The sequence below is a fragment of the Marmota monax genome, unplaced genomic scaffold (genome assembly GCF_021218885.2).
Source record: "Marmota monax isolate L192 unplaced genomic scaffold, Marmota_monax_Labrador192_F-V1.1 WCK01_AAM20220418_F8-fsc00002, whole genome shotgun sequence".
NCBI classification, from domain to species: domain Eukaryota; kingdom Metazoa; phylum Chordata; class Mammalia; order Rodentia; family Sciuridae; genus Marmota; species Marmota monax.
The window spans coordinates 40,610,010-40,631,260 of NW_026693571.1; the positions used below are offsets into that span (position 1 = coordinate 40,610,010).

The 21,251-nt window shown below is 42.0% G+C and overlaps 1 protein-coding gene across 11 annotated transcripts in view; it reads right to left on the reverse strand.

The window, feature by feature from the left end:
- Positions 1-21,251, reverse strand: part of Dclk2 (doublecortin like kinase 2) — a 148,772-nt gene that overhangs the window by 56,975 nt on the left and 70,546 nt on the right. For all 11 annotated transcript variants that reach the window (XR_009228172.1, XM_058583932.1, XM_058583931.1 and 8 more), the window contains exon 3: positions 2,026-2,128. Coding sequence is in view for 10 of the 11 variants with exons in the window: in XM_058583932.1 (XP_058439915.1) it covers positions 2,026-2,128 (103 nt within the window). In the remaining variant the exon portion in view is untranslated. The remainder of the gene's footprint in view (positions 1-2,025; positions 2,129-21,251) is intronic.

The following is a 21,251-nucleotide window of genomic DNA, read 5'->3' on the forward strand; positions in this document are numbered from 1 at the left end:
CATGACATGTGAATTCCCTTAATCCTCACTAAGCCTTATGAAATTACCATTATTCTCCTCTCTTTGGAGCAGGTTAAGTAACTAGAAACTGAGAGAGGAAATCAATAGTTCTCACCTATCCCTTACTACTGGAAGCCACTGATGGCCACCAACAATGAAGGATCCAACCAGCTCAGATAAATTTACAACATGCACCCAAAGCAGAGTACAGTGTCTGTACACACAGGGACAAATGTTCTGTTGCTGTTATTATCCAAATACACTTCTCTTTTGTAATATTGGGGACTGAACCCAGGGGCTCTACCACTGGGCTAGGTTCTTAGCCCCCAACCCTGGTTTTTACTTTTTTGAAATAAGAGTGTAATGGTTTAGATATGAGGTGTCCCCCAAAAGCTCCTGTGAGAGACAAAGCAAGAGTCTTCACAGATGAAATGATTGGGCCACGAGGGCCTGAATTTGCCCCCTAATGGGATTAACTGGGTGGTAACTGTAGGTAGGTAGGGTGTGGCTAATGGAGGTGGATCCCTGGGGGACGTGCCTTTGGGGTTTATATTTTGTGCTTGGTGAGCCCTCTCTCTGCTTCCCAGTGTGTTGTACTTCCTTCCACCACATTCTTCCACCATGATGTTCTGCCTAACCTTCAGCCCAGAGGAATGGAGCCAGCTGTCAATAGACTGAGACCTCTGAAACTCTGAGCCCCAAATAAACTTTTCCTCCTCTAAAATTGTTCTTGTCAGGTCTTTAAGTCACAGCAGCAAAAACAAAAACAAAACAAAACAAAAAAAACAACTAAGTCTTGCTAAATTGGTAAAGCTGGCCTCAAACTTGTGATCCTCCTGCTTCTGCCTCTAAATTGCTAGGACCACAGGTATGCAGCACCATGCCCAAAGACACTATCTCCTAGAACATATGATTTAGTTTCAGTGTCTCGACTTTCAAAATGATTGCTACTGACAAAGAAATATTATGAAATTAAAGCTAAAATTGAAGAAAATGTAAAATATAGTTGAGAAGTAAATGAATATCTCCGCCAACCTCCATCTCACAGGAATGAGGGAGAACATTATCAGCAGAGATAACACAAATGAACATCATCTACAATAAAGGACTTTAGAGTGGTGTCACCAACCTAAAGCAGGGGTGATGCTCCAATAGAATACAAAACAGAAACCCTTTAAGAAATGTGGTAGAGGAGAAAAGCAAAACAGAAAAACACAGATAAACCATCCACACACGGAAACTGATACAGGATAACAGGAAAGAACGACAAGAGATTACGACCACCTCAAGTTTTAAAAAGCACATTTATCCCTATTTATTTGGTGATATATTTCTCTAATTCTGGATTGTCACAACCCCTCAATTGGAAGTTGTCTACCATTCATTATTTTCAGAGCCAACTTTCCTCATGTATAAAAAGCAGGAATTTATCTCTAATTTTTTTTTTTCCTAACATTTTATGCCTGGGTAATTTTGCCCTATTTAAAGAAGTTGATTTCACTATTAGCCAAATCAATCATTATTTACTGTGATAGGTTTAGAATAATTAAGACTATAAACCCCTACTCCTAGAACATTTGAAATAACTGAGATAACTTGTATTAGATGAAAACTCCAAATACTGGTTAAAATCAAGAAAAAGGGATCTTTTAATTTCACCCACAAAATAGCCCCCCCCCCCAGGAAATAGATACACAAAGCATGTTATTGTTTCTCTTTCAAAGTCGCAACCCAAACAATGAGGTAAAAAGAAACCTCAGATCACCACTAGTAACTATTTAGTTATTATCCTTTCCTTTTTGTTTGCATTTTGAGACAGGGTCTTGCTGAGCAGTCTAGGCTGGCCTCGAAGTCCCAGGCTCAAGGGATCCTTCTCCCCTTCAGTCCCCCGAGCAGCTGGGACTCCAAGTGAGAGCCACCGAGCCCAGCTCATCTTTCCTCAGCACAGTGACCTCTTAACAGGTACCAGGTGACTAAATCCCAAGCCTTCATTCCCGGGGTTAGAGACGGTAGGAGCTGCCTTACCGCTGTGATCCAAGACAAAGTCATCCTGGGCGTAACGGAATTTTTCAGGTCCACATGCAATAAAAACATCATCATCACCAAAAAAGTCCTGAAGACAAGTAACCTGAAAAAAGAAGAAAAAAAAAATCACACCCAAGAAATCAGAAATATTTGGAAAAAAAAAAGTTAGCAAAATGGAAAACTTTTTCTAGCCTCACTACACGACTGAGACGGAAGAGAAAGCTGCTCAACATCACATCACACGCCCCACACCAGGCCTTCACAAAACACTTTCCCTCACACTCCCGACCCCAGACCTACCCAACAGAGGGCTCCCGGCAGACCTCGGTGCTCCTGTTGGACAAGTGAAGTCAAGCTGCACTGGAGAGGCTAAGTGATTTTTGTAAATTGTTTTTTAGTTGTAGATGGACACAATACCTTTATTTCATTCATTTTATGTGGTGCTGAGAATCAAACCCAGTGCCCGCCACATGCTGGGTGAGCACTCACCACTGAGCCTCAACCCCAGCCCAAGTAAGTGGGTTTTTTTTTTTTCAGGGTTCCCCAATGGATGGTGGCAAAGCTGGGGTGGCTTTCAGTTCTAGGGTTCTTTTCTCTTCTGTCCTTCCCCTTCTAACACTCCACTTCCCCTCTGTGTGACCTTGGGCATGACTCTTCCGTACCTCCAGTACAGTACCTTGGGTTGTTCTGAAGATTAACGTATGAAAACTGCTCTGGGATTGTACCTGGGCCTGTTAACACCCATCTCCATCATGGCCAAGATCCCATGAAGGTAGTGGGAGTGTGGCTTCAGTGCTCTTCCAAGGCCCTAACCCTAAATATGAAGTCTTCATTACATACTCAGCTTTCAAAAGTTCTCCCCCTCTGTACTTTATCAGTTCAGACCCCAGAGAACCTGGATTCTGGTTACAAATCAACCCATTCATTCCAGTAGTAACAACTGGAACCATCTTTCAGGGCTTTGGACACAGATGGGTTCTACTTTCACCTGTTTTTCAAAGGGATGTATGATTCCTTCTGTAAAAAGCATTCCACTCCCAGTAAAAGTTTTAACAAATTGCTCTAGTACTTAGAGGGACAGAGCAGTCTCAATAATCCTGTATGTCTTCAGCATTAGCTTTTAATTGGAGGGGGGAAAAAAAGAACACCTCATCATAGAATCAGAAAACAAAGCTCCATGGAGAAGAGACTAGATAAATTCTAGATGACTCGGGTCACAGTATTCAAGTGACCCTAAAGATGCACCCTGCAACACCAAAAAGTTGCAGAGACCACAAGTGGAGCAGGCAGGGATGGATATCGCTCACTCCTCCCCATTCTCACCAAGCAAGACCTGGCTTCTGTGCTTCACCGAATCTCAGCACAGGCACAAGGCATCCGAAGCCCTCAGGAAGAACCCTCTGGTTCTGGTTCCCCGGCTTCTTTCTGTCTCCGCTGGTGAGGGCACAGACCCTTCACCCATGCTGGCATCCTGGGGGCTGTCCTCCTCTCCTGTCTGCACTAGACCCTCACACCCCGGCTGTTCCAACTCTTACAGGCTCTTGACTGTCCATACTTCTACTCTTGGTTCACATGCACCTTTTTCCTGGCCTGGACTCCTGCCATGGCCCTGTCGCGCTGCCCAGCCCCCGTCTCCCCCAGCTCCCAGCTCCAGCCGTTACTGTTCTCAGGGTTGGTGCGCCCAGTCTCCCACAGGCACCAGGGCGACCATACACCATCTGCAACCCTCAGTGGCTAATTCCTTGATAAGACGAGGTCCTCCGTGGGCACGGCCTGCTCACCCCTCACCCGCGTCTTTGCAGTTTCTTTTGTTCACTCCTAGTCATGTCAAGCCTACTTGGGTCCCTATCTGCACAGTGGTGGGAGGTGTTTTTTTTTTCCTTTCTTCAACAGCTTTATTGAGATATGATTCACGTACCGTACAATGCACCCACTCAAGGTATTTAATATATTCAGAGTTGTGCAACCAAGACCATGATCCATTTTTGAAATTTTCACTGCCCCAGAAAGAAACTCCACGCCCATTAGCATGGTGCCCTTTCCTCATGCCCAAGGGCCCATAACCTACCTTTTTTTCTTTTTTTTGGATACTGGGAATTGAACCCAGGGGCTACATCTCTAACACTTTGAGACAGGTTCTAAGTTGCCCTGGCTGACCTCAAACTTGCGATCCTCTTGCCTCAGCTTCCAAGTTGTAGCATTACAGACGTACATCACCATGCCCAGTTCCACAGCCTACTTAATCTCTCTATGAACTTGCCTATTCTAGGTATTTTATATGAATGGAATCACACAGTATGTGACACTTTGTGACTGGCTCCTTTCACTTGGCACACCTTCAAGTTCATCTGTGTTGGAGCATGTTGCCGAGCTTTATTCCTTTCCATGGCTAAATAATACTCCATCGTATGGATGAAGCACATTTGTTTGTTATCACTCACTAGGTGATGGACATGTGGGATGCCTCCACTTCAGTGCTAGCTCTTGCCACCATGCTGTCCCTCAGGCTTGTCTGATGACCATTTAAACCATGACTTCCGGGTGGGCATGAATGTTTCCTATTCATGATCCTCTAGGGCCCAAGAGAGCTCTGGCTTTGCTGTAGACCTAACCCCTGTCTGCTGGATGAATTGAGGTGTAGCAAGGGGTTGCTCCTCTTGGACCCGAGTACAAGACCCAGGATAACTTCTCCAAGGTCCGGGGTACCCCAGCTGAGACCTTCATGACCATCATCGCCTCCCAGGTTTCGGACTTGATGAATCACCACGTCACTGAACTTCTCTGGATTCTCATTCCGTATTAAGAGGTGCATTATCTCATTATCCCTGCAATAACCCTATGACATTGACACTATGGTCACTCCTCATTTACAAATAAAAAACAGATCTAGAGAGAGAAATGTGCCCTCACACAGGGAATGAATGAGTATACAGGGATTTTTGTGAGGGTCCTGCACTTCCATATCTGCTTCCATCTTTTTGGCTTTCAGGAAAGCCACCTCCTCCCATCCCCGTGGCTCTGGGGGTTGAACCCAGGGCCTCCCACAAGCTAGACAGGCTCCCTCCCCGCTGCATTACTTGGAACTCCATGGTGCTTTCTCTCATCTGGAATCCCACAGTTCATTTCCCTATTTCATTTCACATTGTTTTCTAGTAATTTATGTGTACTTTATATTTCCAACTATTTTTTTTAACACACATTCATTCAATAAATTATTTGAACCTAGTTTTACTTCCTTGGCTGAGTAAAATAAATATCCATTGAATTTTAACTCAATGTTTTGAGAAAGAAAACTTCTGCATTAAAAAGGACTGAATTTTCTAAAACACACTTGAATGAATATGTCTTTGTGAAAAATCGGTTATTCATTTTTTTTTTTTCTTGGTACTGGGGATTTAACCCAGGGGCACTTAACCACTGAGCCACATCCCCAACTCTTTTATTTAGAGTCAGTCTCACTGAGTTGCTTAGGGCCTCATTGAATTCCTGAGGCTGGCTTTGAACTCACAATCCTCCTGCCTCAACCTCCTGAGCCAGTAGGATTATAGGCATGTGCCCAGCAGTTAATTCATTTTAATTCATCTTATAACAAGGAAATATTTTGTCTGACACTAAATTTGTTGGCATTTACAAACAACCAAGTTACTTATTATACAGAACAAAAGCACTCGAGTTCCCAGGAATACGACAGATCAAAGGATGGTTTATTTTCCAAACAGTTCTATTTAGTACTTCCTAATGATCTCTTAGTGATGTCACCTGTCAACTTAAATTGGCTTTCCAAACAGTTTGCCTCCCTTTGATTCAGGTTCTAGGCACTGAATGCATCTTTGGTTAGTTAATCAAAACAAATAATTTTCAATTAGGTATAGCTATGCCTTAAATAAGCCATCAATACGTTCAAGAAATGATAGACATCAAGTGAATGCAGGGTAAAACTTGAGATAACACACATATCCTGACTGATGTGATTTATTCAGGTGTACACTCAGGACAGTGACCCACCACCCCAAATGAGAAACTGCCCCTGCCTCCATTCATCCAAAACCAGGCACTAGTCCAGGTGCTACAGAAACATCAGTCCAAAAGAGGAGGATGAAGAAGAGGGAGGGAGAAAGAAATTCTTGCCTTCACCGAGCATGTCTGGGGAGACGGACAATTGGATGCTCGGGTCAATTATACCACGTTAGGAGGTAGTGTGAGCATGGGTAAAGCGCATGCAAGGGGAACCGTGAACACAGGGGAGGGTCGCTGTGATGCTAAACAGGGTAGACAGGGAATGCTTCCCTGCAAAGGTGACATCTGAACAAAAATTGAAAGGGGTGACAGAGGAAGCCATGCAAGATATCTGTGGGAACGGTGTTCCAAGCAAGGAAGGTGCAAGAGCCCTGTGGAGAGATTAGGCTGAGCATGTTCACAAGCAGCAGCAAGAAAGTCCTGGAAGACAGTGAGGGGGGAGAAAGGCAATGCCAGGTGAAGCCCAGTGTGTGGGGCCCTGTTGTTAGTAAGGACTTTGGCTTTACTCTCAGTGAGGTGGGAAGCCCCTGGCTGATTTCAAGCAGAAGACTGCCACAACATGACTCTCATTTGAACAGGATCAGACTGGGCTAAGACTACACTATAGGAGCTCAAAAAAAAAAAAAAAAGTCCAAGCGGGGCATGGTGTCATATGCTTATAATCCCAGCTACTCAGGAGGCTGAATCATGAGAGTCACCACTTTGAGGCCAGCCTGGACAACTTAGTGAGATTGCATCAAAATAAAATTTCATAAAGGGCTGGGGATGAGCTCAATGGTAGAGCATTTGCCTCGGGTTCAATCCCTGGTACTGAAAAAAGAAATCCAATTTAAAAATGGACTAATGATCTAAACAGACATTTCTCCAAAAAATGTATTATATAAATGGCCAAAGCGCATATGGGGGAAAAAAATGCTACGCATTGTCAGGGAACTGCAAACAAGACATCATCTCACCCCAGTCAGGATGGCTATCATCAAAAATCAAAACATTAATAAATGGTGGCAAAGGTGCATAAAAAAGAGAACTTTTAGGCATTATTGGTGGGAATGTAAACTAATCCAGCTGTCATGGAGAACAGTAAGGTTCTTTAAAAAAACTAAAAAGAGACCTACTAGATGATCCAGCTATCCTATTTCTAGGCACATACCAAAGGAAATGAAATCAGTCAAAGAGACACCGACAGTCCCAGGTTCCCTGCAACACTACCCACAACAGTCAGGATATGGAGGTGTCTGTCCATGAAGGAATGGGTAAAGAAAATGCAGTATGTGGGGGGTGTGGGGGGGTATGACATGGATTGTTATTCAGCCATAAAAAGAATAAAATTCTATCACTTGAGGCAAAATGAATGGAAGTGGAAGACATTATATTAAGTAAAATAAGCCAGACAGACACAAAACCCACTCTGGTAGAATTTTAAAAGTTGACCTCGAAGAAGAGAGCCGTGATTGCTAGAGCTAGGAAGGTCAGGAGAAGTTCACGATAACAGGAACCAAGTGCAGTGAGACAGAAGGAATAGCTCCAGTGTTCTCCAGCCAGGGATGACTCAAGTTTATAACAACCTATTACATATTTCATGAAGAGCTACAAGAAAGGAGTTGGAAGTCCCCAAACATAATGACGACGAGATGGAAACGCTAACTAGCCTGATTCAGTCATTACACATTGCACACGTGTACTCAACGATCATGCTGGCCCGTAAGTGAGTACACTTAGGTGTCAGTTAAAAAGAAAAATCCAAAACTGAAAAAAAGGCTAGACTATAAAAGGACAAGAACGGGGGACAGTGCAGTTCGAAACCATTGCCTCTCCAGGCAGAGAGGGGGGAGGCCTGTGCAAGGGAGTCAGGGGTGGCAGTAGAAAGGAGTCATGTTGGGTATAGGAACACTAAGGAGGGAAAGAACGCCACAGGGCTGGCGGGGGTTGCAGCTCAGTGGCGGAGTGCTTGCTAGGGAGGCACTGGGTTTCATCCTGAGCACCAGATAAAAATAGAGATATTGTGTTCATCTACAACTAAAATAATATTTTTTAAAAAGGGGAAGATCACCATCGTTCAGGGATTTTGGCTGGAGCAATTGAAAGGACGAGACCACCATTAACTCTGCAGGGAAGAGGGCAAGGTAACATGCAAGTTCAATAGTGCAGAGGACACTCCAGAATTCGGATTTGGAACATTAACTGTGGAATTCCCATGAAACATCCAGGTGGAGGTGTGGAGTGGAAAGCTGGATATACACAAATCTGAATTTCAGGGGAGAGATCAGGGCTGGGGGTATAATTTGGAATGGATGGTTTTTAAAATCTTGGATCATCACAGTGGTGCACACACACACAGGACAGGGGTGCAAGGCCTGAACTCCAAAGTGCAGCCACATTACAAGGTCAGGAAGAAGCTGCAAATTCAGCAAAGAGAAGGAGCAGCCAGACAGGGAGGAAGAAAAGCCCGTGTGCTGGAGACCAAGCCAAGGAGGAGTTTCAAGGAGAAGGGAGCCATCAATTGGGTGTCAATGCTTCTGACAGGCCAAATTAGATGAAGATTGACAAGTGACAACTGAATTTAGCAACATGAGTATCATCGGGATCTTGACAAAAGGAGTATGGCTGGGATAATGTCTGACTTCAGTGAGTCTAATAGAGGGTCAGAGGGAAAGAACTGGTCACAGCAAGGATGACAATTTTCTTCCTAGGAGTGCTGGGTGCACAGGTGAGGCAGCGTGATGGGGAGTGGCAGGGGACTGGGTCTAGCCAGTTGTCAGGAGGACTTGCTTTTCAAGATGAGAGAAATAACAGTTGGTTAGTGTACTGTTGCAAAATCCAGGGCAGGAAAACTGCTGATATGAGAGAGAGAGAATTGTCAGGTCTGTGTCCCTTCTTGAGAAAGGATGGGGTCAGGCTGCAGGTAGAGGGACCAGCCTTGGATTAGACCACGGTCAGTCCTCAACAGACAGGATCGCAGGGACACAGATGCTTCTAGGTGGGTCATCTGGTGTGGGGCCCGCGAACATCTGCTTTTGTTCTTGTTGATTCTTTTTTTTTTTTTTTGAGGCAGAGATTCTGATTGCTTCCTACTTCACTGAGGAAATGGAAGCAAAAGCATCCTCTCAGAGTGAGGCTGGGGGAGGAGGTACAGTGGGTTTGAGAAGTCAGAAAGGGTGTGAAATTGCAATGGGAATGTGGGGGTGTAGAGAGAGGAGGGAACTGGGTGTGCCTGCAGACAGCACTAACAGCCCACTGAAGGGCACAATCTGCACGAGAAAAATCTCAGATTTGAAACTAGAAAGAAGTTGTGCTGCCTGTATAGTGTCTTAGAAAAAACAAAAAAACAAACAAAAAAAAAACACATTTCATGCAGAAATTGTTGATACTTCATGGGGTTGCATCTAACCAGCCAACAGAAGAAAACTGATAAGAACACAGAGGATATAAAAAATTGGACTATATAGTGTGGGCTACAGGGGAAAGCTGCGAGAACAAAACCTCTTTTGTACATTTTCCTGCATAAGACACAAGACTTTAGATGCAACAGAGAGCTGTGATGTGGAACTGGACAGGCCTGTCCTACAGGGCTTGTGAGGGAGCCACCTGGTGCATGTGATGGAGTGGGGTGGCCAACAGCCCACTGATCTTTTGTCATTCCTACTAAATTTGAACTGAGGGAAAACAAAAGCAAAACCACTGGACTGCACTGACCCAGTCAATAAGGAGTGAATGGGGATCTCCTTCCCTCCACCACTACTGGTTTAAAATACGAGTCTCCACATTTTTCACAGTGTAGACACAGATTGCTGTGGATTGTCATTCCTGTGTTTCACCAAACTGTAAACCTAGACACACCAGAAACAGAACAGAGGTGCAAGATGTTAAGTATGGTGTGTGTGGGGGGGGTGGAGCTGAGGCAGGAGGATTAGGAGTTCAAAGGCAGCCCCAGCAATTTAGCGAGGGTCTAAGCAACTTAGCAAGACCCTATCTCTAAATAAAATACAAAACAGGGCTGGGGATGTGGCTCAGTGGTTTAATGACCCTGGGTTCAATCCCTGGTACCAAAAAAAAAGTCCCGTCAAAAAGGAATGAGCAGATCTCAGTTCTGTTTCCACTTTCATGGTACAGGATAATTCACTTGTGGTATTATTTAAACCACAGGCATCAGCCCAGAAGCATTAGCTGAGCACAGGCTTTTGCTGGAGCAAAGCAGCACCTCCCTGAGGATGGACTGACGGACAGACAGACAGAGACACACACACACACACATATATACATCTTGTGTAAGATACTTAACTTCTCTGAGCACAGTTTTTCCACCTGCAAAACATTCCCTTAATCATAAAATAGACAAGAAGGACTTCACGAGAAACCAACACCATTTAATCTCCAAGGACTAAGTGTGACAGCATATGAAAACTGCTGGTATGTGTTACTTCTTCTTTTCATTAATCTATGGCCTCAAATATATTTTTTTAATTTACTTTAATGAATACTCCTTCATATAAGTAAAATCATAAGTACATGCTTTCCTACAGAGTCAATAAATTATTTTTCCAGGAAAATCTATTGACAACTTAGAAACATTCCACTCCTAGCCTTTACTCACAGAAAATTACAACTAAAAAACTGAGATATCTTACGCTCCTGGAAATCCTATGCAGAAGAGTCATCTAATACATACGAATATGTTTATATGCATAAGAAATAGATTCTACCGACTGCCCCTTAAAATAATAAGGACTTAAGTGTAGTTTGTCAAAGCAAAGCACTGGTTTATATCTATCTACCTACCTACCCACCTCCTATCTATCTAAGTGTTATGGTTTGGATGTGAGATGTCCCCCAAATACTCATATGTGAGACAATGAAAGAATGATTGGATTATAAAAGCCTTAAACCAATCAGTAAATAAGTCCTGATGGGATTAACTGGCTGATGACTGGGGCAGGTAGGGTGTGGCTGTAGGAGGTCAGACTCTGGTGGTGTGCCCTTGGGGTATATGATTTGTATCTGGTGAGTGGGGTCTCTCTCTGCTTGTGAGCTGGTCCTTCTGCCATACTCTTCCACCATGCCAAGATGTTCTACCCGACTTTTAGCCCCAAGGAATGGAGCCAGCTGTCAATGGACAGAGTCCTCTGAAACTGTGAGCCCTCAAATAAACTCTTCCTCCTCTACAATTGCACCAGTCAGATCTTTTAGTCATGGTTGCAAAAACATTGACTAAAACAATAAGCTACATGCATTTTTAGATAACAGAATTGTCAACATACCAACCTTATTTTTATGCTAAAATTATATTTATAATACTAGAAATATAATTATTTGCCCATACTTAAATTTCACAAATATAAGGGACTGTACATTTTAACTGTTCCAAGTAGTGCCCCAAATTCGGGAGATACTTTTCAAAGTGAAATATCGGGGTAAGTGCCCAGCATCTGACAAACTAAAATAATCCTGTTTTGCTAATGGGAGCCACATTAATTTACTACTGTACATTCATTCTCATTATTAATCAAGCACCTCCTATGTGCCAGACATGATCAAAAGAGGAAGAGCACACAGCCTACTGGGGGAGATTATAGTTCAGGATGTTACAACAGGGTAAATGGTACAACATAGGCCTGACATATTATGGGAACAAAGGAGCACAAGGAAGAATTAACTCAGGAAAACCCATCTCATAAGACATCAGAACCTTTAAAAGACCTCAGAATTTTACCTGAGTATCCAAATATCTATCTTTTATGTTTTACAACATATTCCGTTTCTTTTTTAAAAATTTTTAACTCAATGACATTTGTTCCTTTTATCATTAATTTTTAAAACTAGGGTTTAACATCTAGATATCACACAGGTCAGTAAATCAGTCCCAGAAAAGAAAATGGATATTGTGAAAAATAATCCTTCTTTGCCTGCTAGTCAGAAGTCCAAGGCAAGAGAATCTCAAATTTGCGGCTAGCCTGGGCAACACAGCAAGACCCCATCTCAAAAAATCAAAAATAAAAAATCATTCTTAGCAAGAATGAGGAAAAGTTTGCCAGTTTACAGGACCTCAGCTTGCTTCTCAAGTCTTTCTTAAATGTAAGGAAGAATTAATTCTTCCAGAAGCTCTTTGGAAATAATGGATGTTCTGTGGTTTGTGAAAGAAAGCAAACAAGGGAAAAATAGTGTCTCTGCTAAGGTGCAAAGTCAGATCCATCAGCAAGATCTAATGGGGAACATGGAACTGAGAAAGAATGTGTCTGCAGAGCACATCCGAGCTTTCCAAATGAATGGGGGGCATTTCCCATAGTAATCTTTCCATCCTGCACTGGACAGGTTAATTAACTCAGGGTGAACAGGTGTCTGCCCTAATTTCAGTTCTACTTCTGAACAGCTTGCCACAACCACTTTTTATTTTCTTTCCCTATTTGGTCTCAGTTAAAGGATAGACAAATACATGTTGAAAAGCTTGAGTCTGATAAAAATATTATGGATGTATTAGGAGTAAAATAAACCTCTTCTCACACCAAAAAAGTAGATAATAGACACAGGATAATAGACACAGAGGGCAATCTTCACTGAACACTGAATATTCTGAACCAGAGGAGTTTGTGTTCTTGGATCTTGAATGGCCTCCAGAGGCCTCTATGTTCAGGACTTGGTCCTCAGGGTGGTGTTATTAGGTGGTGGTAGAATCTTTAAGAGTTGTGGGTGGGAGGCCTCTAAGTCCTTTGAGATATGCTCTTAAAGGGGATTGTTGAAACTTGTTCCCCTCCTCTTTGTCTTTCTTTTGCTCCCTAGCCACAAGGTTATCTGCCACACTCTCTGCCATGAGGTAATTACTGCCTTGCCACAGGCCTAAAGTATTAGGGCCACCGATTATGAACTGAAACTTCCAAAACTATGAGCCAAAATAAACCTTCTCTCTTTACAAATTAATTATGTCTGGTATTTTGCTACAGTAATGCAAAGGTGACTACCACTGTCCCATTAGCCCTCTTTGAGTTTCTTACCTTTTCCAGAGTTAAAAAGGAGTTGGTAGCTAAGTAGTTTAGATTTCTTTAAGCTTCCTTGGCACTTTAAAATTATGAAGTCTTTTCTAAAAAGAGCTCATTTATGTTTTAGAAGACTTCTTTTAAAAAGTTGAGTTTTTATTGGCCTCCAAAGGCCCATAAGGTTTTTTTTTCTATCTTTTAGTGGGATTTCTTTCTGATCACATTTCAGCTTCATATGTCCACAAAGAATCATTAGCGCCCCTCTCAACCCAGTGGACCTCTTAACTATCTATAATTCACCCAGCATGAACATTTTCTGAGGGAATTGCCTGGTTTTGTCTGGATCACTGTCTTGTTCACTATTGCAACTCCAGCAGATCACATAGGACCTGGCATGGAGAGTTTGCACAACACATTTCTGTTGAATGAATCATGGTTGAAATCCTTGAATCCTACTTCCTACCAGTGGCCATCTCTAGAGGCTCTACTTCTTACTCTTCCTCTGAATTCCCAGCAACTCAGTAGCATGCAGTAACTCCAGCAACTCAGTAGCATGCAGTAGCCCCAGTTTCCAGGTATTTGATGATTGTTTTCTGTCCCAAGACAACACTCCTTGAGCAGACCAGTCAAGTCCTATAGATCCTTGTAGAAGTGTTCAGTAAATAGCTTAGTTGATCAGATTTTGGCCCTAACGCTGGGGTTGTGGCTCAGTGGTAGAGTGCTCACCTAGCATGTGTGAAGCACCGAGTTCAATCCTCAGCACCGCACAAAAATAAATAGAGATATTGTGTCCATCTGCAACTAAAAAATATATTTTAAAAATTTTTTGTCCCTAGACATCTTAAAATAACTTCCCGAAAGCTAATCTTACATCATGTAAGCTCTTTCAAGAATAAAATCCTTCATCATCATTTCAGGGTGACTTGAGAAAACAAAATTGTAAAATATATTGCAACCAATTGGTAGAATGGATTCAAAGCAACACAACTTGCAATTACACTAAATATTTCTGCTATTCACACAATTGAGGTAGCATCTAAAAGAGGGTCTTTTTTTTAATATTTATTTATTTATTTTTAGTTTTTTGGCGGACACAACATCTCTGTTTGTATGTGGTGCTGAGGATCGAACCCGGGCCGCACGCATGCCAGGCGAGCGCGCTACCGCTTGAGCCACATCCCTAGCCCAAAAGAGGGTCTTTTAGGATATTTCACAAGCCTACTTTTTTAAAAGTTACAAGACCTAAAAAAAAAAAAAAGTTTCAAGACCTGATAAAAATGCAAAAGAAACATCTTTGAGTCTCAGTGAAAGACAAATTTACACTGGCATCAACTTAATCTAACTAGAACAAGGGTGAAAATCTTAGCCCCTAGAAATGCCACCTTATAGAACAAGACACATTCTACAGAATAATAGGATAATAAATATCATGAGTATAAAATACACTGGAATTTTTATGAATCTTCTTTAATTTTAACTCTGTGTTGGAGAAACAAAGAACAAAACACCACTCCACTAAAATGCAATGCTTCCCTTACCAGAATTCAGCTTGAAAGGTTGTCTCTACTAAAGAATAGTTTTTAAGTAACCATTTCTAGCTTACTTATAAAAAGGCTTTGAAGGAGCTAAGAAAGGTAGTCCAACACGTGGCCTATATTTGAAACAAAAATCATTCTATAGGCTTTTTTTTTTTTTAATGGAACCGTCTTGATACCCTTGATTGTTTTTTCTAAAAAATGATTATAGGCCATAAAATTTCCAAAGAGCATTGTATTTAATGTTGAACCCTTCAAGCAATAAATAGTCTACCATATGAGTGTCCAAAAAAAAAAAAAGATGTAAAAAAATGGCGATTTTAACATATAATAAAGGGTAAACCTAAGAGCTGCCTAAGCCATTATGTTTACTTCTATTGCTACAGTGGACACTTCTAAAAAGATTGCCCAGCTAGATGCTTGAATATTATAAAATGAGTAGATCAACTTCATGGTTGCTAAAATTATCCCTGACACGCCTCACTCCTTTTCTAAATCAGTTCTATCACTAGAATAAAAAATACTGCTGAAAATGAGCAGGGAGGGCTGGGGGTGTAAGTCAGTGGTGGGGTACTTGGCTGGCATGACTAAGACCAGGAATTCAATCCTCAGAACAGTAAACGAACAAAAAAAAAACAACAACAACCGTATCTGAAACAAAGAAAATATATGTCATTTGGTCCTTCAAAATGCTAGGAACAACTAGAAAAACAAATTCACAGGCCAGTGGTACACAGAGCTGGGATTCTCATTTCTTTATCCATGGCCCAGAATACAATTAGCATAAACAGCCTGCATTGTTCCCAGTTGTTCCCTGTTGGCTGGCCTACTAGGGGAAGGACCCTTTCTACAGCAGGAGAAAGCGACTTAGAATAGCAATGTTTTCCAGCTTCCTGTAAATCCATTCAGCCAGGCACTCACAGACCTTGTGGTTGCCATGGAAACAGAACCGAAGCTAAAAGATGACAGCACTTACAGTAAAAGGCTTCTCACTGGTATCTGCAGACAACTCCCTACATTGAGTTTGCTTCCATTAAAAAAAGAAAGAAAGAAAGAAGAAATGCTGGGCCTCATCCTCCTTTCCCACTGCCGCTTTCTCATAATGATGACCATTCAACAATCAAGACTAATCACAGGATCTTGAGGCCAGATACTCAGTTTTGAGAAATCTATCATCAGGACAGAAAGATCTTAAAATTTCAGAGCTGTTTGGCTACCAAATAAATTCTAGGAGGAGAAACAATGATTACTTATAAAAAAAAAAGGTAATTTCTAAGCTGGTCCTCTGACTGCCTTCCCGGAGAGTCACCTCCTCAGTCTTAATTCCTACAGGAAAAGATCTCAGACTGCTCTGTTGCTGTCTACCAAGGGAATGAGGCTGGAGCAAAATCTTAGAATGCAGGCAGGGAAGTCAGAAAACGGGCCTTCCTCTAATTCTAAAGAGGCTGGAGCTGAACGATGTGCCCAGGGCTCTGTATTAATGCCTCTAGGACTCGGTCATCTTCAAATAATAAACCCAAAAGAACATCCCAACTGTTACAGAAAAGGCAACTGAGAGCCAAGGTACAAGGGGGCAGTTCTTTATTCCAAAATTTTCTATTTCCAAAAGGAAGGGAAAGGCAACAATCCTGGAATATTAACTGCGCCCTTCACACACTGAATCTCATTTGCACTTAAATTTCATTTAACATCCAGGACAACCTTGTGAAGGACACACTGCCGTTCCCATTTTATACAATTAAATTTAAAAACAAACAAAAAGAAAACACCACCCGGGGCCTACAGGTTAAGTAACTTGCTCAGAGTTCCAGGGCCAGTCAAGAGGACTGAGATTGGAGTCTGACAGAGAGAAGAACACACTCTTTTGTGCCCGACCACATACCGTCTCCCTGTGTGTGATTAGCAGTGTAACTGACAGTCTGAGAAAACTTAAGAAGTCAGAGATGTTTTTAAATGTGTCTAAAACCCAAATAATTGGACCATCTTCCTATGTCTTACTTTTATGAAGTAAATGAATGGCAAATATGTAATCTTATACCTAGAGTTTTTTTGTTTTGATTTTTTAAAGATCAACTTCTAAAAGTCATGTTACAGAATCAGCACAAGTTGGGGGCTAACCTCCTACACTTCAGGGAGCATTGAAATTGAGATCTTTCAACAAATTTGGAAATCCTCCTGAAACAAATTATAAACTCAAGTTACAATCAGATGGTTTTAGGACAGGCCTCCATTTGCTGCCAGATTGGAAATACTAGGAGCATAAATAGTATAACATTATAACCTTTATGTTTTTAAAATAAAGACAGAACCTGAAACATTCTTCAGGAACTGATTCTCTGCACATACAAGTCAGATTAGTCCACCCTGGTGGTGCTGGTTTAGCACACGGTGTGCACATCCATGTAGTTAAGACCCTTGGAATCAAGACTAAGAGAATCATTAATAAGGTGACATGGAAAACATCAAACCCTGGATGCTCCAGGCACACTGTTACTATGTGGGGTATTTAGGCTTCTGCAGAAATGATCTGTATTTAAAAGGGGGGATTGTGTCCACTTTAACACTTCATTACTCTAATAAAATTATTTCCCTCCTCCCTTGATATCACGCTCTGAAACTTCAATTCTTTTTTGAAAAGAGCACCCCAACAACCTCCCTTTTAAGGGCTCCTCTGCCCACACCATTCCATGGGCTTACGGGCCAGACACGTTAAGAAACCTGTATGTACATAAGGCTAAACCAGGTGAGGGTTCGAGGCTTTGGGTGGAGGAAAGAAAATAAATGTAGATGCCCAGATTTCACACTAAAGACAAACTTCCCTCTATCTTGAGTTTTAAATTACAGTCCACATGTGAGCAGATCAGATTGGAGCCCAAAATAAGTGGAGCAGTACTGTGCTGCAAGAAAATGTAAGAGTTTGATTTCTACAGGTACACCTGTTTCCACATGACAAGAAGTCACAATTTTCATTTTCAAACCAGTAATAAATTCTACAAGAAAAGCACCAAGAAAAAAAAAAAGTTTCCCAGTGTGTCTTCTTAGCAGGGGAAGGTCCATTTCTACAGCTGATGAAATCCTCTAAATAAGTCACATGCCTGTGGCTACTCAGGATGGGAAGGCATGCCATCCATTCAAATTATTTATGGCAACATTTAAAAAGCAAAATTGATATTGACTGAGGCAAACACCACAATTCAATTTTCCTGTTCAGATGGTACTTGTTCCTGAAATACAGCCCAAACCTGTGTCCCACTGACATACATACAACTGATTGCAAGTTGTTAGAACAGACACTTAATTTTAGGAGGATTAAAAAATGTGATGGTTCAACAGTTAGATGCGTTAATCAACGCTCAATCTAAAAATAAAAATATCTACAAAAAGATTCCAACTATGGACTGTGTACTTTGGTTCTCATGTGGAACTTAGAATGAAGTTAGAAAAAAATTTTTTTTATTGTTGTTCGATTTTAAGCTAGTTTATATGTTTAAGTAACTTAGGATTTAAAAAGCACAGCAAATAATGTCCCTCAAATTAAAAAACACTCCATTGTCATGTATACTTCAGATCCCTTTCATATTTGGAAATAAAGTTAAAAATCTCTTTTGTTCCTAGTCCCCAGCTCTATCCCTGCCATCTTTCCTTCTATACCAGTCCAGGAAAATATCAAATATTCAGCATGTGTCCTTCCTTCCAAGTTATGGTTTTGGACATAAAATATTAGGGAATGATGTGCCCAGAGACAGCCAAGAGTATTGTTTAGTATGTTAAAAAACTTCAAGTTATGTCATACTGACTATATATCAACTTGCAATTTGCTTGTTTCACTCAGTATTGATTTTGAAACCCAAGTGGGTCATAGTTTTTCATATCCCCTTGATCCAAAAATCTTGGTTTTTAAAAAAATTGTTCTACTATTACCATTACTATTTTTGATCAACTGCAAAGATGAATTCTGGATACCCACAATACTTTCATATTCTTTCAAAGAAAGGCCCACTCTCTCAGAATGTTCACTTTATATAAGCATTTTAGCAATGGATGGGAGAAAAGATGCTTCAATCAATCCATTCTTCACTCACAGACATCTCCAGCCACAGGAATGGGTAGCAAGCGCTGACGTTTAGGCATAATTATCATTCTAAAGAACAGAGCTTCTTGATGGAAAGAAACATCAACCCCGGAAAAATGAATTTTTAAATAACTAAAACCTGAAATTATGCAGGAGAGGGCTATAGCTTAAGCTTCCAGGAAAAAAAAAAACACAAAAAAACATCTGCAAGACAACTTAAAATAACTGATTCATAGAAATAGTTCCTTCTAAAAGGCAAAGCAAAGGAAGAACACACATAATCAAGTGAAATTTATTCTACACTCCAACACAAGACAGTGTTTAAAGGCAGAGGAAACTTGTTTCACAGGAAATGCATAAGGAATCCTCCCTGAAGAATTCCACGAGCTGGGAAATACTGATGAACTCTATGCGTGTACAATTTCTTATCTTTTTCTTGCATCCAGAGACATGATATTCTTTCAGAGAAACATCTATTTATTTTTTGCAAGTCTCCAGGGGTGTCAATTAAACTGGGACTGGGACCAGCAAGTGAGGGAAGTTGTCTCTAAGCATTTATCATCAAGTTTTATGCCTTGCTTGAGGAGCCAGCTGTCTTCAATAACCATCCCCTCCCTGGGGCCACAAGTCTGGGCAAGAATGCTACTCATGTCAGAAGCTCATGTCAGAAGATTAGATTTGAATGGAAATGCAAAAGGAACATAGTCTCTCTTCTCCAGCTGGGATTGATTATTCCCTTCCCAACAAGGAGGCTGTTATTTAGCCTGAAAAGAAGAGCCTCCTTCCTTCTTGGATATTTTCCAATCCATCTTGGCACCTGAATGACTCAGAGAACACCCTGCCTCGGCATGGCTTTGGTGTCTCCCAGCTTCTCTCCAGAAGATGCTTGGTTACATTCTTCCTCCATCATTGGGAACACAAGTTAGCCTGGCATTCTCCTGTGGCAAGGGAACTTGGAAACCTTGGCAGGGAGATAAGAAACTGGGATATCAAGGATGGAGGCTTAGACAGGTGAGCAAGACCCTGCCACACCCCAGGAGAAGGGTGGGGAACACACCCAACACTGTGCAGACTGCATTTCTCTTTCTTGCTATTGAACCCAGAACATCTGAGCTGCAGGTACTGGGGGTGGAGGGCAAGTACTGAACAAATGTGTGGATGAACTACAGAGGCACAGGGAACTCCAGGCTCGGGATATTAGGACTAGATCCACGTGGGTGGGGGCAGCTTTTACTGCCAGGGAATGCACGGAGTTGGCTATGGAAAACCAGAAGACTTGGGAAAACAGACGGGAAGAGACAGGGAAAGGGAGGTCTGACAGCACAGCCGTGAGGATCTGAATGCTAGCAGAATCCCAAGTGTAAGCAAATGTCATCACCTCAATGAACTCCACCCACCTAACTTCTACTGTCATTGCTAGTGTATCTCAAGCAACCTAAATAATTTACAGGGAATATTCCAGCTTACAGCAAAGATAGATAGGACCCTATGTGGACCCCAGTGTCAGGAGCTCTGTGGATAGGAAGAATGTGCTAAGAGTAGGGAAGGGGCAGATACAACAGAGGTGGGAATGGGCTTCTTCAACGTCGAGGGGCATGACCAGTTCTACCTTTCTAAAACATGAAGAAATGACAAAATGGACTGCAATACATCACAATGTGTTCTACACACAGTGCAGCCATTTCAACACAAATACAACTACACGAATTTATCAGGGGATTGTTTTTCAAGACTAAATATGAAAGCTTCACAAAACATAAGGTCCGGGATGATCACCCACGAAGTCTTCGTCACCACGTCTGCTACCTGATGAAGAACACCAGCAGGGGACTTGGGACCACCCTTTCCAGGATGGGTTTGGTGAAGAACAGCCCTGCTTCATGACTCCATTTCTCAAGAGTTCTGCCCCAGTCTGGCTTGAGCCCTAACTCCCCACCCAAGAAAACCATGCTGCATCCCCTCCAACCCCTGGAGAAGGACCAGCTCAGAGACCAGGAAGGAGTTCTACCTGTGGGTCAGAAATGATGGCTGCTGCTTTGGTTCTGCATGCAGTGGCTGGTTTTCCTCAGCATGTCCCAGATGGTACTCAGGAAGTCAGCCAGTGTCCTTCTGGATAACCACCTTTGGCTGAAACCTTCCTGGGCTAAATAATTTAAACTAACAGAGAAGCTTGAGGAACCATTTGTAATGTAATTTTTTCATGTGCTATCTACACCTAAAACATGAAGGCATGATTTATTCGGAAAACTGGGGTTTGGACGGACTACCTTTCTTTTTTAATAGACTCGGGTCCCTCTTCAAAAAAAGAGGGAGAGCCATACAAACAGAACAAAGTAGCCCAAAGCAGTCCCAGCTTCTGACAAACGTGGTTTAAAAAACGAGTTGGAGCTGTGTTTTAAAAAAGAGAAGCACTCCTCCACATTCTTCATAATTCAGGAGACCACCTTGGGAACATTGACACCCATAGCGACTGCTTCCTGGGAGAGGCTGGCAAGGGGAACAGACTCCAATGCTTCCAGCCCAGGACAAACGGACGCCTCATGGAGGCTCAGAAGGGTAACAGAAGGGGAAGCACAAGGTACAGAGAGAGTACATCCAGCAGAAGGAAGTCTTTAAGTTGGCGCTTCCCCCAGCCCC